Here is an 18,762-nt window from a genome sequence, read left to right on the forward strand (position 1 = left end):
CTCCGAGACTTTTTGTGAGTCTAAAATTATTTCAAAATGTTTTTAAATTAAATAAAGCCACTTTTTATTATTGATGTGCGAGGAGACGCACAGAATCCACCAGCCCTATGATTGAGAACATTTTTATCAGCAGAGTTACGGGTTCATATGAGCCTAATGGAGAAAACTCCACAAGTGAGTCTGCCTGGTGATCACATTGCTTACAGAATGTCATGCGGCTTGTTTACGTGCAAGAAGCAGAGAGCTGAACAGCTGGGCCAAGGGAACAAGACTGCTCCTGTTTAGAGACTCTTGGCTCAGCACTGGTTCCTCTCGTCCGAGCATCTTCTCTGGAACATCTTTAGGGTCGATTGTGTCAACCCCACCCTAGGGAATGCATGTTATTTACAGCTGCAAGAAGCACATATAACACCTTCACTGCTTGTGAATCCTCAGTGGTTTGGTGGGCTTTGCCCGGTGTTTCATAGTCTTTGGATTTTAGGGTGACATAGAAATGCTTTTGGTATGATGTCCACTGTAGGGTTCTTTATAACAGCAAGAACTGGAAACAACCAAACTGCCCAATTATGAGGGGAACGTTAAACTATGATACTCATCCTTATGCAGCCATTAAAAGTAGTTAATAAATGCATTTTCATAAAATGAAAAAAGGCCTATGAAATGAGGATAAAGAAAAAAGGCAATATTTATAATGCCTAAAGTACGTAGGTGCCCCCGTCTGGCCTTTGACTGTGAGGTTATTCTAACTCAGAAGTGAAGTATTCTCAGCAAACCATCTGGCCACTCATCTAAGCCACATTCTCCAGTAGAGCTTCATCACTGATAAAGCTGACATTTTAATCTCCATCAAAAAAAATGCTCATTTACAGTGTGACCTCAACCATGTCTAAAAATATATCCAAAAATTCCCCCAAGGAAAAGAACCAAAAAGCATTTTCCAAATCTTATTTAGTGAATACATTTTAATTTCATTCTTAAAATAAACACATGAATGACACCATGTAATTTTAAAAGGCAATACAGGAGTTTGCCTTTATTACAGTGTTTCCTGACACAAATTATATATTGAAAATTACACATCCAGATCTGGAAAGGCAAACTGGTTTCCTCTAGCAAGCCAACTGCAATGGATTAGCAGTATTTGCCCAAGATGTTGAAGTCTCATCTCGGATCAGTGAAACAGTGACGCTTGATTTCTTCATAATGTTTGCTGTGGGTAGCAATAGGGAATGTAGGAGATGCATACTGCTTATTTTCTGATATGGATGAAAATTTCTACCACACAGATAGATGTGAAAGGAAGAAAAAAGAGTGGGGGAATGCAGTGGGCAGAAAAATGCCCTCCCCAAAGATGACCACGTCCTAATCCCTGGAACCTTATGTGGCAAAAAGGAATTAAGACTACAGCTAGAATTAAGGTTATTGATCCACTGACTTTAAGATAAGGACATTGTCCTGGGTTATCCGAGTGGGTGCGCTGTAATCACAGGGTCTGTTCAAACTGGAAGAGGAAAGCAGAAGAGGACAGTCAGAGGAGAAGAGAGATGAGGGATGCTCACCTGGCTCTGAAGACAAGACGAAGGGGCCACGAGCCGAGGAGTGCGGACGGCCTGTAAGAGCCAGAGAAGAGCAAGGAAATGGATTTTCTCTTAGAGCCTCTCCAGAAAGAACACGTCACCTGCGTGTTAGCTCAGTGCGACCTGTGCTGGAATTCTGAACCACAGAACTATAAGACAATAAACTTGTGTTGTTTAAGTTACAAAGCTGGAGTAATTTATCACAACAGGAATGGAACACTACTACAGGGGTGGACAGAGAGGAAAGGGAAAGGGCAATTACAGTTTGGACGAGGGTGGCTGGCAGGAATCAATTTCATTTTGCCTCATCAGCCCCAGTTAACCGAGAAGCACGACTTACACGCATGTGTACAAGAAGAGCATCCTGACCTGGGGGAAGGGAGAAGCCTGGGGTTGAATTAGTGGTTCTCATTCGGGCCGAATCTCATCCGCAGCTGGGGCACCGCTCAGCAGGGGGACCCCTACATCCACGGAGAGGCCGTGGGAAACGGGCCATGACCCAGGGCCCAGCTTAGTCGGGCTCCTGAGGCCCCAGAGTACAACCATGGGATGGCAGGAAAAAGCTGAGAACCACACATGAGAGGGACACCTTCAATCAAATCACCCCCAAATGCACTTCTGCACACAAAGCAAAGATTCCACAAATCTGAGGAACAAGTCAATGAGGACTTCAGGGCAGAGAGACTGTCTGTTGTGTCTGGTTAGGAAGGGAAGATGCTCCACACGGAAACTGAGGAATGAATGAGAAGTCTAGCTCCGATTCTGAAACAGCGAGGACAGAAATCAACCTCCCTGGGTCTACATTTCTCATCTATAAGGCAAGAGTTGCCCTAACTCTGCATCCTCTAGTCCTACAATTGCACTAGTCTAAGAAAATCCAGAGTCCCCCAGAGAAACACATCTATGAGAGGTGGAATGCGACATTAAGCTCTTAATTTTAATTACGTGCAAAGTATGCAAACATGGAACATCCCAGTTGAGACATTTGGCACTCCTGCTGGGTGACACGTGGGTCTCACCTGAGAAACTCGTGTTCAGTGCAGACCTGAAAGCAGCTACAGAAGCGACAGGCACAGCAGCCTCAGGTTCCCCAACTGCTCCCTTTCTGCCGTCAACGAGGGACTGAGAAGATCTGGTGAGAGACGCTCAGGCCTAGGGCTTGGAGGCAAAGCCCCAGTTCTCACTCCCTCACCTCCTGGATAGTCAAAGCACATGAGCCCTCATCCCCACCGAGCCACCTGGTTTCTTAACTACAAGAGGAGAGATCACGAGGCTTCAAGTGACTTCATCCCAAGGCTGTCCTGAGCATCAGATGAGCTTGTCGTCAGGGAGGGTCCTCGTACCTCAGAAGGGTGACAGACGGCATAGGCTGGCCACTATTATAACGGCGACTGAAGCCCGTGGATATGGGCATCGAGGAAAGATTCGTGGGGGTCACTTAACTTACGTGAGATGCAGGTTGTTCAGCTGTCCAATCTGGGCAATGATATCTACTGTGTGGAGATCAGAGTTGAGGGGGGTGAAGCTCCTGGCACAGTGCAGGGACACAGTAGATGCTCAATAAATATAAATGCACCTCTGAGTGTGGTAGCCCAGGGTCCTTCCACGTTCTGCCTACCGCCCTCTGGGACTTAGCAGTGGACATGATTTCAACAAACATCTCAGAGCATCGTGTCCCCACCTTCACATGCACGTGCCAGCAGCAAGAGCATCGATTTCAAGGGTCAAGTTGCTGAGGGCTGAGCAGAATTTTTTATTAAACAAATTCACTGGACCAGAGTTCTTGTTGTCAGTAACTGCACCATAAGCAGTGGCCAAGGGGATATTACCATCTACATGAAAGAAACATCAACTGGAGGTATTAAAAGAATAAGGAAAGCCACGGGCTCCCGAGCCCCTGTTACACGCTAGCACCGTGGTGGGCACATGAGCGCCATTTCCAGCTCTTACAAGAACCTGCCAACAGGGCATCATCACACCTGCCGTATCAGGGGTTCACCTGAGACAATCCAGGATCTGACAGCACACACTTGTCCTTAAAGCACATACTCTTTGCTCTAAATCACTCCATTTTTTTATGGTGAGAAGGTGCCTTTCTCTAGTCTGCGTCCTCTTACACTCTGTTCCTGGACTTGGTCCCCAAAGTACAGAGAAGCGCTACACTTGCAGAAGGAGAGGGCATGCAGTCAGCCGAGCTACGCCCCAGACTCCACGTGCACTGGCTGAGCAGGCCCAGAAGGGAAGGGGATGCTCCAAAACAACGAAAGGAGGCTCCCTCCGTCTTCATTTTGAAGAGCAGTGCGCTTCCGACTTGAATACCCGCTCCGGCGCCGAGCCCGCTTACCTTGAAGGAGGCGTGCTGCTCCATGTGCCGCAGCAGCTGTGGCTTCTGGGCTGCTGTGTAGTCACACACCGTGCACTTGAACTGCTTCCCTGAGAAGAACGGAGAAGAAGGGGAGCGCCGTCAGGCCGCAGCCCCTGCGTTGTGAGTGGGGCGCGCATGAAGGCACGAAGAGGCCCCGTGCCGTCGGGGGTGTCCAGAGCATCAGGGGGAACTGGCAAGGAAGTGCACAGCCGCAAGGCAGCATGCTCCGTCTAGCCCAGGGGAGGCTGGGGGGCCGGACGCCAGGGGCCTCAGTGTCTCCCTAGGAGTGTGGACGCCATCCCGAGAGCCAACAGCACCTGCAGAATGCCCTTCAGCAAGAGAAGAGATCTGTGTTTTGGAACTCGTAGGAGTGTAAAAGGCAGATTTCAGGAGATGCTAGAGAGAAAACGACAGAGAAGTGTGAAACGTGGCTCTTTTGAGAGGATTAATGTTTCCGCAATTTATAAACGTTCAGTAATGTGATAAACAAGCCCACATGTTAAGTCAATGGATATATGGGGCAGGCTACATTTTTTTGGTTGTGTTTTGTCTTTGTTTTTTGTTTTTTGTTTTTTTTTGGCAGTACGGGGGCCTCTCACTGTTGTGGCCTCTCCCGTTGCGGAGCAACAGGCTCCGGACGCGCAGGCTCAGCGGCCATGGCTCACGGGCCCAGCCGCTCCTTGGCACGTGGGATCTTCCCGGACCGGGCCACGAACCCGTGTCCCCTGCGTCGGCAGGCGGACTCTCAACCACTGCGCCACCAGGGAAGCCCCCAGGCTACATTTTTTAACCCTGAGGAGCAAAAATAAAACCTCAACTCGCAATAATACAAACGTGCAACCAAATAAAAATATGGCCTCTACTCCTCACAGCAGCGACCCTCCCCACGCAGCTACTAATGGCTCTAAGCCTCCGGAGGCAGCAATGACCACAGTCACTGCACGTGGTGCCACAGAAACACCGGCTCCCTCTGGGAACCTCTCACACCTTTCCTTCCCAGACGAGCTGGGTGAAAAAGCTGTCCACCTCTGCAGCCCCCGTGCTCCTTTTCTATCCACTCCTGAGCCCACCCCAAAACTGGCAGGTGACACCAGCTCGCCCCAAAACCTGTCTCGCCAAGGTAACCAGGGACCTCCATGACGCCAAGCCAATGGCAGACTTCAGTCCTTATTTGACAGGACTCTACTGCACGTGGCTCTGCTAACACCGCGCTTGGGAAACCCTCTGCTCCTCTGACGCCACGCCACTACTGCCTCTCCGTGCCTCTCTGTTCGTTCTGTGTATCCCGGAAACACCCTCTCCCGTCTACAGCTTTTACACACTGAGGTCCCAGACTGCTCCAGCCCACACCCCCACTCTTCTCCTACAGGCATCCTTGCATGTCAAGCTTTGAGGTCAAAATCTACCCCTTCAACGCATACTTTTACACCTTCCACCCTTCCCTAAACTTGAGATTTGAGTATTCAACTGTCTGCTGGATTACCGCTTAGCTGTCCCAAATGTCCTAATTTGGACTCTCTGCCTCACCCATCATATGGGTTCCACCTCCAGCCTTCCTAGTTTATCACCCACCTGATCGCCCAAGTCAGAGACCCAGTAGCCTTCCTCAACATCTCCATGACCCCAACTTCACCCACCTTATTTTTTAAGCACCTGATTTCAACTCCCAGTATTTTTCTATTTCTCTCTGTTTCTAAAACCTCCACACTGGTTTAGGCCCTCCTCATTTCTTTCCTGGACAATGGCAAAAGCCACTGCTCAAATGGATTGGTTTCCTTTCTTTCAGGCAACCCTCCCATCCATCTATCACCCACCCACTGCCCCCGCTCCAACCATCATCCAACCATCCTGATGCCCCATGCTCCATCCTTGATCTAACACACAAAGTCATCCACAGCCCTTGCTGCACAGCCCACCAATGACTCCAAATACAGATCAAGGGTGAAGTTCCAAAGCATGGCATGGAGGGCACCCAAAATCAAAGTAACTCTCCCCCCGATCCCTCTCTCTGACTTCCTGTTTTGCCTTTGCAGTCTAAGAACCCTGAGCCTCTGCTAACATCTTCCATGCCTGAGATGCACTGTCTCTTGGCATGTGGTCATTCTTCACTTTAACTCAAAACTCCAGTTGAACAACGTCTCTGGTACAAGCGGGCTAAGAGCCAGCCCCCTGAAGCTCCCACACACACTCTCACACACTCTGTCCATGCCCTGGCCCTGCAGCATGGTCATGACCTGCCGTTGGCCTCCCATCGGCAGGAACCATGTCTTAGTCATCTTGGCACTCCTAGTGCCTGAGCGCCTGGCACACAATGAACATATTCTGTGCATTCTACTAAACTGAGCTGGGCAAGAAGCAAAAAGGAAACTTTGTACATCTTACTTGACTTATGCTCTCAATAGCAGCAGCAAAAGGGAAACAATAATATAAACACGTTAATACTGCAATTGTACCTATCATTCCAGGCGAAGGACCCCCAAACTCTAGATTCTACTAATTCTGCAAGTCCAAAGTATGAGGAAAACGTTTTCATATGTAAGGCAGAAAAGTCATAATTAGAGCGCAGTTAACACCTTCCCTTGAACACAGTACCATCTTTTTCAAACAGAAGGGCTAGGCATGGCTACACATCTCCTGTATAAACTCGGACTCCCATACTTGTCCACTGGTGTGTGACTCGTCTGAATACATCATGACTGTGCCAGGCAGCCTGAGCAGAATGTTGTCTAGGTTCCCCACTGGCACCATGCGGGGAGGAAAGCTGATATCCACGTTGATAAATATTTTCACTCACTACCAATACACTTGGATCAAAGAGTAGGAGATTAAGCTAAAAATGATTAGTGCCTGAAATGAATAAATGGCATCACCTCGTTTGAGGTCCACAGTCAACCTTTTATGAATATACTCCCAGGGCTCGCCAGAGACAAAGAAAGAAGGCAGCTCTTAAAAGCCATCCCTTATGAGGCGTCAGAGTGCAGGCAATAAATATTACAAATGTTTTCAGCGACCAGTGACGCCCCCCCCCCCCCCCCCACCGAACAGGCTGGGAGAGCACTTGACATAATCTTTTGCTGCCTAATTAAAATAATGCAATATAGATGCGTGACTAATCATAAAAATGTAATGATTTGAGACTATCAGATTGTTTTCTATCAAGATACTCCTGAGAATCACAGGGAGAATTGTCTAGAAAATGCAGTATTTACCCGAGGTTAGAGTGACCTCAAAGGGCTGGTAGGTGCACAGCAAATGGCTGTATCGGATGTGAGTCATACAGCAGCCCAGGAAAAGAAGGGAATGATGACAAAGAAAAAATGAGGTGGACTTTTTAAAAAACTTAATTCATTTTGCACACAACGTGCCCGGCTAGCTCTACGTAGCGAGCTGCTGGCCGTCAGCAGCTGTGCCAGGACATGGCGTGTCTGATCTCCTCGCGCTGCCCAGAACCTGGGGAGGCAAGGCAGGGCACCCCTCTTATGGATGAGGGACTAGGAACATGAAGATGAGCAACTTGCCAGGTTGTGAAGCAGTCGGTGGCAGAGCCTGGATTTGGACCCCAGAGCTCTGACTCGGCTACGTAAGAATCCTCTTGGCTAATAAGGACATGGCATGATTTCTCCAAGGGGAACAAAGAATTTCCAACAGCAAAAGGGGCACATGTGAACCACACGCGTAAAGCCTGGTCCCGCAGGGTGGCGGCCCCAGGAAGCACCAGTGTGGCAGCGGAGGGGGCGCTCTCCTGCAGCCCCGGCCGGCTCACCTGTGAGGTCCGGGGTTCATTCCTCCCTGCTGTTCAGTGTGTCCCCACTAGAAAAATGGGGAGGCAACCTCTGCCTGCTGCCAGGATGGGCTCAGACTCTGGGTGGCAAGCACCCGAAAAGTGGGCCCCCGAGAGAAGAGGCTGAGGGTGTGTGCAGGTGACCCAGCAGCGGACCCTGCTCTGCCATGGCCACTGGGGCAGCACCCCTCAAATCCTAGTGTTCTGACCTCCCTGACACTCTCGGGGACGATCCAAGGATAGGTCCAGTTAAGCCAGCCTGAGATAATATTCCTTAAAATAGAAAGAATACAAACAGAGAAAGGAAAATAACAACATGTAAGTAACATAATATCAAAGAGTTCACAGAAGGCTTTCCGCATCCTGCCCCCAGAAACTGCTCTGGCCTTGTCTCCACCCACAGCAAGCCATGACCACCTGGCAATGGCTGGTGGGACCCTCCCCGTTACCTCCTGTGCTCAGCCATGACCCTCGGCCCCCTCTCTCCACCCCAAGGACATAGCACAGTCATGCCACCTCGAGGCCTTTACACTTGCTATTCTGGGGCCTGGGGTGCCCTTCCTTCCATGCTCTGCTGGCTGGTTTCCCTTCCATGACCATCCCTGTCATCCTTTACTGATTCATTTGTGACATCCCTCATCTTGTAACATTTTCATATTGAAATTGAACCGTTTCACATTCATATTTTCATACCTCAATTTTCTCAATATTTAAGATATTTCTTCATATCTCAATTGTAATATACCCCCTATTTTATTGATTTATCTTGTTTCTTATTCAGCTTCATGACAGTGGGGTGTTTCGTTTCTGCTTTGGTTGTTGTTCGTACTACCCGCTGCTGTAGCCGAAGTGCCTAATTCCAAGTGGCTCACCAATTCATCTCTGGTTGGTCCACCTGGCACCCTCGGTGGGCTGCAGGTACTTTGGGGACAGGGACAGTAGACTTCTCATTCCACATCCTTGTGCCCGGCAGCGAGAGCATGCCAGCTAGCAGCAAGTCACAGGGCCGTCCCAGCAGGATGTCTGCTCAGCCATGTGCCCTCTCCCTCCCCACAGCCACCACCATCACACAGGGCACCACCAGAGCCTTGTATACGGCCCTGCCCACCATCCCTGCACTCCCAGCCACAGGTAATGGGACCGCTGTGGACCAGTGACCCAAGCTGAGCCAGGAATCTGAACTGTCGGGATCTGAAGCATGTAACTCAGAAGCTATTGGTCATTATATTTTCAATCTGTGGATGAAATAAGAACACAAACCAGTCTGCAAAGGGAGACGGAGACAGAACGTCAGAACAAGGAGGCAGAGATGAGCAAAGGTGAGTGACGAAGACATCCACTCAGCAAGCACTCCCTGAGGGGCCACTGTGTGTGGGGACCAGGCTGGACCCCTGAGCACAGCAGCGGGCAGACAGCGGAGCCCTTGCCCTCATGGAGCTCACGGCCTATAAGGACAAGAAGCAAATAAATCACTACAAATCACAATGGGCTATGGGGGAAACGGACGGGGCCGTGGAGGGTGAGGAGGCCGGGACAGGGTGTGGCCACGGGGCTGAGGCAGCAGGGAAGGCCTCTGCGGTCAAGCGAAGGCGGGAGGTCGACGGGGTCCAGCCACAGTTAGAGGAGGTGAGGACAGTCCTGTGAAGAAGCAATGGAAAACGCAAGAATCGCGGTCTCTGTAGGATATAATAAACGTCCCTTTTCTGTTTCAGTGACCTCAAATGAGTTTCTGACAATGGCAAGCAAGAGTCCCAGCAAATACAGCTGTTGAATGAATCAGTGGGTGCATGAATATAAAACGCCAAGACCCCTCAAGGCAAAGACATAAAAAAGGACATGAACAAACAGTGCACTCAAGAGAGGATTAAATCCGACTTAATTAATCAAAAGAAGTCCAATGACAGCAAACACTTGCACACAGCGCTATGAACCCGTCAATGTTACAAATTCCTCATGCACGTTACTCATGTAATCCAGTTTATCCTCTAATTCACCTGATCCATTTCATGATTATCAAATCCCTAAAAAGTCTAATAAAATGGTAAGGTCTGATATCCACTGAACTAAGAAACTGAACATGTTTAATATCATGCAAAAATGAAAGAGTTCAGTGAGAACACTGTCATGTTTCTGGTACAATTTTTTTGAAAAGTAAGCTGGCCGTGCAATGCGTGTTCAAACCACCAAAACGAAAAGAGCCACCCTGCTCCTGGAAATATGTCCTAAGGAATTAATTCTTGCATTAATTAATTAATGCAAGAAAGCATCCCCTGCAACATAAGCTGTAATAACGGGAGGAAAAAAGAAAACAATACATTGCCCCAAAATAAGAGAATGGTTACGTAACTCATGGATCACCATCTTAATGGAACGTTATACACCTCTTAAATGTATTATTCATGGACTCTACAGCAACAAAAACTAATAGTAATTTTAAAGCTAAAAGAATGATACGTATCCTTTAATCACAACTATGTAATCATTCCATCTGAACAGGAATAAAGGTTGAAAAAAATTTTTAAAGAATAATTCATTTGTTGTGTGATAGAATTGTGGGCATACTTGTAGGAAGGGGTTAGATTTTTGTGACTGTGGTTTTAATGTTTTCTGTGTAACAGAAAAGCATTTCTGGTAAATTAGCACCCATCTCTGAAAGGCTGGGATGTCGGATCCCATTTGCTATTGCCCACAGTCCGGAAGACGGGTCTTTCAACTTGGAACAATAAAGTGATATCAGTGAAGCTCAAAAGAGTTCACTGTCTTTTAATAAAACACCGGCCAGCCTTGACTAGCTGTACACTGACTGAGGCATCTCTGCCCCTCCTCTTTGCACAGAAAAGACAGTGGCCTAATTTTGTGAATCATCTCAGGGTGGTCATTTCTTGTCTCCTGAGTCAGGACTGAACCTTTCTAAACAGTCAGATGTCATTCTGAGCCAATCCTCATCAGTAAGGAGAACAAAAGAAAGCAGAGCCACACCACTCTCTGGAGAAACACTCTTTTGAGGGAAGCACTCCAAGCTTACTGCAAAAACACTGGCACGATGAGAAAAGCTAACTGAAGGTACAAAGTCTTCCTCGTTACAAACTACAGAATTTAGAATCTCAGTTACTTACGAAATTCTTATTTGATCCAGAGGCCCAGAGGTTAAACGTCAGAATCACAACAACCCAGATGAACCTTACAAATTTAACATGCAAAGGAAAAAGCCAGACACAGAAGAGCACGTTTATATGAATCGGTTTATATGAAGTTCAAAGACAGGACAGATCACCTTCCGGTGTTAGAAGTCCGGTTAGTAGCTACCTTGAGGAGTAGTGAAGGGGAACAGCTTGGGGGATGGGTGAGGAGGGCTCCTGAGGCGCTGGCAATGTTCGTGTCTCATCCTAGGATGTGGTTACACACTGTGCTTCCTTTGTGATAATCCACTGAGTGGAACACTTACCAATTATGCATTTTTTGTATGTGTGTGATACTTTAACTTGAAAAACGTGAAAACAACAACAGTACAAGAACGAAACGGTCAGGCTACCTTCCCCAGAAGGGGCTCAGGAACTGGCACCAAATTAGTTCAGGAACTGGCACCAAATTAGTTCAGGAAAGAAAAGATGTGACGGGTAGTTCAAGGATAAAGTCTGAGGACTGCATGGCAGTGTGTGAATGACCCTGGCTGCTGTTGCGGGTGGTAAGAAAAAAGACACGATCGGCAATCTCTGCACCTGTGCTTTCCCGTCAGGCATCCTTCTGAGAGCTGGGCTTGCTGGAGATTTCCACTGCGGATATTGCTGCCCGTTCTGGAAGCAGCTCCTATTTTCTTCAAAATGTGTGATGGTGCAACTCCCGTTCAAAGATGGGAGACTGGGGGGGTAGAAATGTCACCTCCACTACTGCTGTTCATCCCTCAACAGGTGAGGTACCATCTTCGCAGAATCTCCGTTCTCAAGTGTCCTCTGGGAGGATTCTGTTTCTCTAACTTGAGCTCTTCAGCCGGTACTTCATGGCCAACGGGCTGACGGAACAAAGCTGATCTCTGACCTGTGGGCACTGGCTGCGCCTGGCAGTGGGATGCTGGCTAAATCAGGTACCATCAGAAAAAGCCCAGGGTCTGGAGGCAGGCAATCCCGAGCTCAGCCCTTGACTCAGGTCTTTGGCAGAAATCTACTCAGCTTGTCCTGCCAGGTAGAGGGGACAGGATTTGGAGGTGGGATGGGGGAGAAAAGGAACAGAGGTCCCTGTTATTCTGCCTTGGGTTAGACATCGAGAGATGCCCCCAACCCTGGGAGGGTTAGGACTGCCCTTCCTACTAAATTTCCTTCTGCTCTGGAAGGATAGGTGAATGTGTAAGAGCACGGGGCTGGGGAGGGGGCAGTGGAGCCCCCGCCCGGCTGAGGCCCCTGTGCTCAAGCAGGAGATCCTCCTGAGTAGAGGAGACGCGCTCCGCTCCTAAACCTAGACATCCTCACTTGCTGGCAGCCGCGTGGGGTGCTCACTCCAGGATATACAAAGCCCCCAGCCTCGTGACCAGCACTTAGAAAATGCACAGCACCTTGGCGAGGATGTGGTGAAAAGGGAACACATACACTGTTGTCGGGAATCTAAACGGGTCCAACCACAATGGAAAATAATACAGGGTTTCTCAGAAAATTAGAAACTGACCTACCATATATGATCCAGCAATTCCACTACTAGTATATACCCAAAGGAAAGGAAAATGGGATTTCAATGAGATATATGCATTCCCATGTTTACTGCAGCATTATTTACAATAGGCAAGATATGGAAACAACTTAAATGCCCATCAACAGATGAATGGATAAAAAACATGTGGCGTGCACACACACACACACACACACACACACACACACACAGGAATATTATTTGGCCGTGAGAGAGGACAATATCCTCCATTTCCAACAATATGGATAGACCTTGAGCACATGATACTAAGTGAGATAAGTCAGACAGAGAAAAACAAGTACCGTATGATATCACTTATATGTGGAATCTAAAAAATCAAAAGCAAAGAGTAAAATACTGGTTAATGGGGATGAGGGAGAGAAGGAGGGAGGGATAAAAACGGATGTTACTTAAGGATACAAACTTGCAACAAGTAGTACATATGCCATAGTGATGCTTTTTTTTTTTTTTTACTTTTTGGCTGCACTACACAGCATGTGGGATCTTAGTTCCCTGGCCAGGGATCGAACCCACGCCCCCTGCAATGGAAGCACAGAGTCTTAACCGCTGGACCACCAGGGAAGTACCACCATAGTGATCTAACACACAGTATAATGAATATAGCCAACAATACTATACTACAGCTATGTAATGAGATAAATATCACTGCGATGGCAATCATGTTATTGATACAATATATAAATGCATCAAAGCAACGTTATACCCCTTACATTTACGTAATGTTGTATGTCAAATATATTCAATAAAATTAAAAAATACTTAATCATCACAAGAAAGAAATTTTAACTAGGTGATGGATGTTAACTAAACTTATTGTGGTAGAGTCACTTCACAATATATACATATATCAAATCATTATGTTGTACACCTTAAGCTAATACATTATATATGAGCTGTATTTCAATAAAACTGGAAAAAAATACTTTAAAAAAAGGGTAACATACACCACCTGCTGACTTCCTTTGTTTCCTACTGCACCCTCGACTGCTTGATGAGTTCCCCCGAGGATGGTTCCAGCTGCTTAATTTCTTTAAATAGAGCTCTATATAAAACCAGGGCCCAATGGAATGGCAGAAAAATCTTAAACTGTCAGAAGAAAATAAAACTGTCCCCTTGTCTTCTGGCATTTGGATTCCATCAGAAACCAAAGAAAGACAGGGATGGAAAACTTCTGTTTTAAGGCAACATGTTTGGAATATCTGCTAAATTAAATAACTCCTGCCAAATCAAACTTCATGTGTACCTCAAACTTGAAAGAACGCTAAAATATTTAAAGAAAGAAATCTGCATAAATATGAGCTGTTACTCGTAATACCTGGAGGCATAAAAGTGAACATGCCTTCTTATGACTGTTTATCCAGTCTTACTGAAAAAGGTGGTATTTTGCATAAGCAAATTTTTCCGAAAACTGCCTTTACCCTTTTCAACACTGATACTCACTCTTTAAATATTAACTCTTGCACTGTGCCTTCCTAAAGAAGGAATATTTGAGAGAAGAGTAATCTGATCTTCCCTAAATGACACAGATGATGTAGATTAATCACCACAAATATCCATTTGTACACTGTGTCGAGAGTGGCTGGGAACATGAGAATACCGATCCCTAACGGAGCAGGTATACGTACACCACTTAGAATGAACCCATACTCAATGTGAACCCAATAAACCTCCCCAGAACCCCACTGCGGTAAGCTGATAATGCCCTCCCCGCAAAATACCCAGGTCCTAAACCCCAGGACCTGTAAACATTACGTTATATGTAAAAGGGATTTTGCCGATGTGCTCAAGTTAAAGATCTTGAGATAGGAGATGAGCCTGGATTATCCAGGTGGACCCAATGAAATCGCAAGGGTCCTTATAAGAGAGAGGCAGGGGGTTCAGACTCCAAGAGGAGATGTGATGAAAAAAACAGAGGGAGAGAGAGGCGGGGTGAGAGCTATGGTGCTGGCCTTGAGATGAAGGGGGTGCTCATAAGCCAAAGGATATAGGCAGCCTCTAGAAGACAGAGAGGTTAAAGAAACAGATTCTCCCCTGGGGCCTCCAGAAGAAATGCAGCCCTGCTGACAGCTTGATTTTAGACTTCTGACCTCCAGAGCTGTCACATAATAAATCTGTGTTGTTTCAAGCCACTAAACTTGTGGTAGTTTGTTACAGCAGCCATAGGAAACTAATACATCCCCATACACAGGAAACTTCATCACCCCCATGTTACAAATAGGGATGATAGAGCACCTGTTCAAGGTCATTCAGACAGGAAGCGGTTCCGACCTGGGACTGCCCCCGTGAGCTCAAGGTTTTAACTCGCTCTGCCGTACTGCCTCTCTACATAGCCTAGTACACACGGGTCTGCCGCCTAAAGTGAGAAAAGCACCCTGCAGGAAGCATAACAGGCATTTTGCAGCAGGCATTTTGCAAAGCACACATACATCTTCACAGTTCTGGCATCTGCAGTCATTTGTGCGATGGCAACTCAGAACAGAAATAGCTACAGCAATAAACAGGCAGTTTAAGAAGTCTCTGTACTTTAACAGCTGAACTTGAAGCAGCTTAGGGATGGATGATTCTCTGTAATTAGTACATCAGTTTTGATACAAGGAGGAATGGATCAGCATTAGACAGAGAAAGAAACAGAAGGCAGAGCTCGAAAAAAGACCAGGAAAGAGCAAGGCACCAGAAAGGATTAAATCAGAGTCTCTGTGCCAGGTCTGTGCCCCGGAGACCCCTCTACCCAGGTGAGGTTGTAGGTAACCAAGCCTTATTCAACAGTTAATCTGTGTATTAGTCTAAGCTAACTGTTCAGTAAGCTGTACACTTCATTTTATAGTATGAGCTCAGTTATTCTTTTTTTTTAATTGGAGTATTTTTGCTTTACAATGTTGTGTTAGTTTCTGCTGTGCAACGAAGTGAACCAGCTATATGTGTGTGTGTGTGTATGTGTGTGTGTATATATATATATATATATCCCCTCCCTCCTGGACCTCCCTCCTGGACCTCCCTCCCTCCCCCTCCCCCATCCCACCCACATCACAGAGCACCAAGCTGAGCTCCCTGTGCTATACAGCAGGTTCCCACTAGCTATCTGTTTTACACATGGTAGTGTATTTATGTCAATCGTAATCTCCCAATTCGTCCCACCCTCCTCTTCCCGCACTGTGTCCACATGTCCGTTTTCTACATCTGCCTCTTTATTCCTGCCCTGCAAATAGGTTCATCTGTACCATTTTTCTAGATTCCACATATATGCGTTAATATATTCTTATGATTTATAAAAACCTCAGAAAAAGAGCTTCAGGTGGCCCCAGACAGGGGGCACACAGAAACTGGGACTCCTGGGTCCTAAAGTCAGCCCTCCCCTCTCCTGCCCATCAGCCAGACACCAGCCCGTGAAGATAAGCCACGGAAACCTACTGTGTTCACTGCTGTTGCCCCTCTCCCACCCCTGACCCTCGACCTTTTCTCCAGGAGCAAGTTGGAGGAAGGCTAAGAGGGATGAGACCAGTCTCACTGAAGCCTAGTAAATGAACCTGGTAAGATCAACCATCTGGCTGCTCAGGTACCATTTTCTTTTAACTTCTTGGTCCTAGAGTGTATGTTTATAGAAGTAAAAAGACTATGGATACGTGCAGCTACTCTATGCTAGAGTGACTGTGTTTTTCAGAGGAAAGAGGAGATTAAAAAACTCCATACTTACCTCTCCTAGAATATTTCAATGTGTAGCCATGGGACCTCTTATTATAAATCAAAGAAGCAAGGGAAAAAGTGGTACTTCCTCCACTCAGACCTAACTTCCACATTCAGCTCTCCACTTGTCCAGCTACTACACACACAAGAGTGCTTGAAGCTTGGATAATTCCTCTTTGTAAATTTTACCCGAAAACTTCTTATCTCCAGTGTATGAGGGCAGGGTGGATTGGGAGAAGGAGGGGACCCAAAGGAATTAGCACTGAACTTCAAAGAGCTTTTTATTTCATGATTAGAGAATTCTTGTTTGATTAGGTAACCTAAAGGCACGGCACCATTTAACCTCCCCCATCTGCTCTGGGTGGGCAGAATCACGTATAAAACTCTAGACCACACAATCACGTGTCTAGACCCTCTCAAGTCAAAAGCGGGGAGATGTGTTACCAGCATCATTTCTGCATTAAATTCTTGCACCCACTGGCATACATGCAAAGGGTTTAATCGGGCCCTTTACAGATCGGTATCTCTCTTCGTACATTATCAACTGGCAAACCTTTCTAACAGAAACCTTCACCCGTTCTGGCCTATCTCTTCTAAGGCACAGTAATGAACTCCTCTGGGAAACAGGAATGAATAAACAGGAATAGATCACTTTAAAGAAGCCAATACAAGTGAAAAATTAGATTCGCAAGCAGGTAAAGGAGAGGGTAATTACTCAATTCCTTTCTACTTCATTAAAAGATGCCCAGGAAGATTCATTTAACAGTGAGTTCCTCGACCGTATTTTAAGATTTCTAACTCACAAGCATTTGATTTGCTAGAACTCTCTGGGGGATGAGACGCAGAAAAGAGCTGGCACTTTCTGAGTGCTCCTACATCCCATCCACTTTATGTAAGGCACTTTACATTTTCCTTCACTCATCAATCAACAAAACTTTATTGAGCACCTACTACAAGTCAGGCACTGCTAGGTGCTGGGGATACAAAACAAAACGAATAGCGTAAGTCAAAACTCCCTGCTGAGGAGCTTACAGTCTAGTGGAAGACACAGAAAATCATGAAAAAATATATATATATTGCACATTAGAGAAAGATAACTCTAAGAAGAAACAGTAAGAAACATGGAAGAAAGTATGAAGTTAGTGGGAGAGTTCCAGTGGTAGAGACAAAAAACAAGACAAACAAGAAAACTATACAATACACTAGAGAAAGATAAGCCAAAAGAAAAACATAAACACGAGGGGATTTGGGATGATCTGGTGGAATGCTGAGATTTTAAACACACAGTGTAGAGGGAAGAGATACGGGAACATATGTATATGTGTAACTGATTCACTTTGTAATGAAGCAGAAACTAACACACCATTGTGAAGCAATTATACTCCAATAAAGATGTAAAAAAAAAAAAGTAATAATAATAATAAATAAACACACAGTGTAGCCAGGGAAGGCCTTCCTGAGAGAAAGACTCTCGAGTGGGGACCTGAAGGCCATGAACGAAGTATCCATTCAGGCATCTGGCGGGGAGAACACACCAGGCAGAGGGAGGGCAAGTACCCTGAGGTGGGCATGTACCTGGCAGACCTGCAGAGCAGGGAGGAGACCGATCTGTCGGTCAGGAGAGAGCAGCGCAGATGAGGCCAGAGATGGGGGCGGGGTGAGGGGGTCAGAGAGATCACGGTTAGGCTTTTGGCAGTTACTCTGAGGCGCGTGCAACAGGACCGACTGTGGGGACGGGGCCGAAGCAGGAAAAGCAGCTGGGATGCTACTGCAAGAACAGAGGCAAGAGGCGACAGCGGCCAAGCCGTGAGGATGCCCAGAAGTGGCAGAATTCTGGATCACGTCGAGGCAAGAACACAAGAACAAGCAAGAACATTTGCTAGAGGACCATCTGCAGGGTGTGAGCAAGACAGTCAGGAGTGACTCGAAGTTTCTGACCCGAGCGCCTGAAAAGGAGCTGCATTTACTGAGACGGCCTCGGCAAACTACGGCCGCGGGCCGAATCCAGCCTGCTTCCTGTTTCGTAACAGCTGGGGGTTAAGAATGGTTTTGACATGTTTCAAGGTTCGTGAAAACAAACAAACTAACTAAAACAAAGAAGAATATGCAGCGGAAGCCCTAGGTGGCACTCAAAACCTAAAAAAGGTACTGTGTCTTTGGAGAGTCTGGTGGCCCCTGGACCACGGGAGACGCACATGCGAAGTCTGAGGGGTCTTCCAGACACAGGCACAGATTCTGAGTGGGCAGCGGCAGACGCAGGGCTGAAGGCTGGGGGCGAGGACGGGGCTGGAAGCCTTCACGTAAACGGTGTGTAAAGCCATGAGGCAGAGAGGATCACCTAGAGTGAGGGTGCAGAGGGAAGGGTCCTCGCATGGAGCCCTGCGGCCTGGCAAGATGTAGAGGTTAGAGCTGAGGGGGCATCAGGAAAGGAGACTGAGGGGCGGCCAGAAGCATGGGAAGAAGTCCAGACGAGGGGGGCGCGGCGCCTGCCCTTCCAACCTCGCAGCCACTAGGCGAGGGGGGTATAATTATCCCCACTTCACTGAGGAGGAGACTGAGGCTCAGAGAAGTCACTCAGCCGAGGCCACCCTACCAGGCAGTGGCAGGGGAGACTCAAGCCTCCCCAGCTCTGCCTACTTGACGTAGCTTCTCTGAGGAGC

The 18,762-nt window shown here is 47.1% G+C and overlaps 1 protein-coding gene across 3 annotated transcripts in view; it reads right to left on the reverse strand.

Moving 5' to 3' along the window:
• ZFAT (zinc finger and AT-hook domain containing) overlaps window positions 1–18,762 on the reverse strand; it is a 192,790-nt gene that overhangs the window by 75,636 nt on the left and 98,392 nt on the right. For all 3 annotated transcript variants that reach the window (XM_007462414.1, XM_007462415.1, XM_007462416.1), the window contains one exon: window positions 3,922–4,010. In XM_007462414.1, the coding sequence (XP_007462476.1) occupies window positions 3,922–4,010 (89 nt within the window). The remainder of the gene's footprint in view (window positions 1–3,921; window positions 4,011–18,762) is intronic.

This window comes from Lipotes vexillifer, unplaced genomic scaffold, assembly GCF_000442215.2.
Source record: "Lipotes vexillifer unplaced genomic scaffold, Lipotes_vexillifer_v1.1 scaffold981, whole genome shotgun sequence".
Taxonomy (NCBI): Eukaryota; Metazoa; Chordata; class Mammalia; order Artiodactyla; family Lipotidae; genus Lipotes; species Lipotes vexillifer.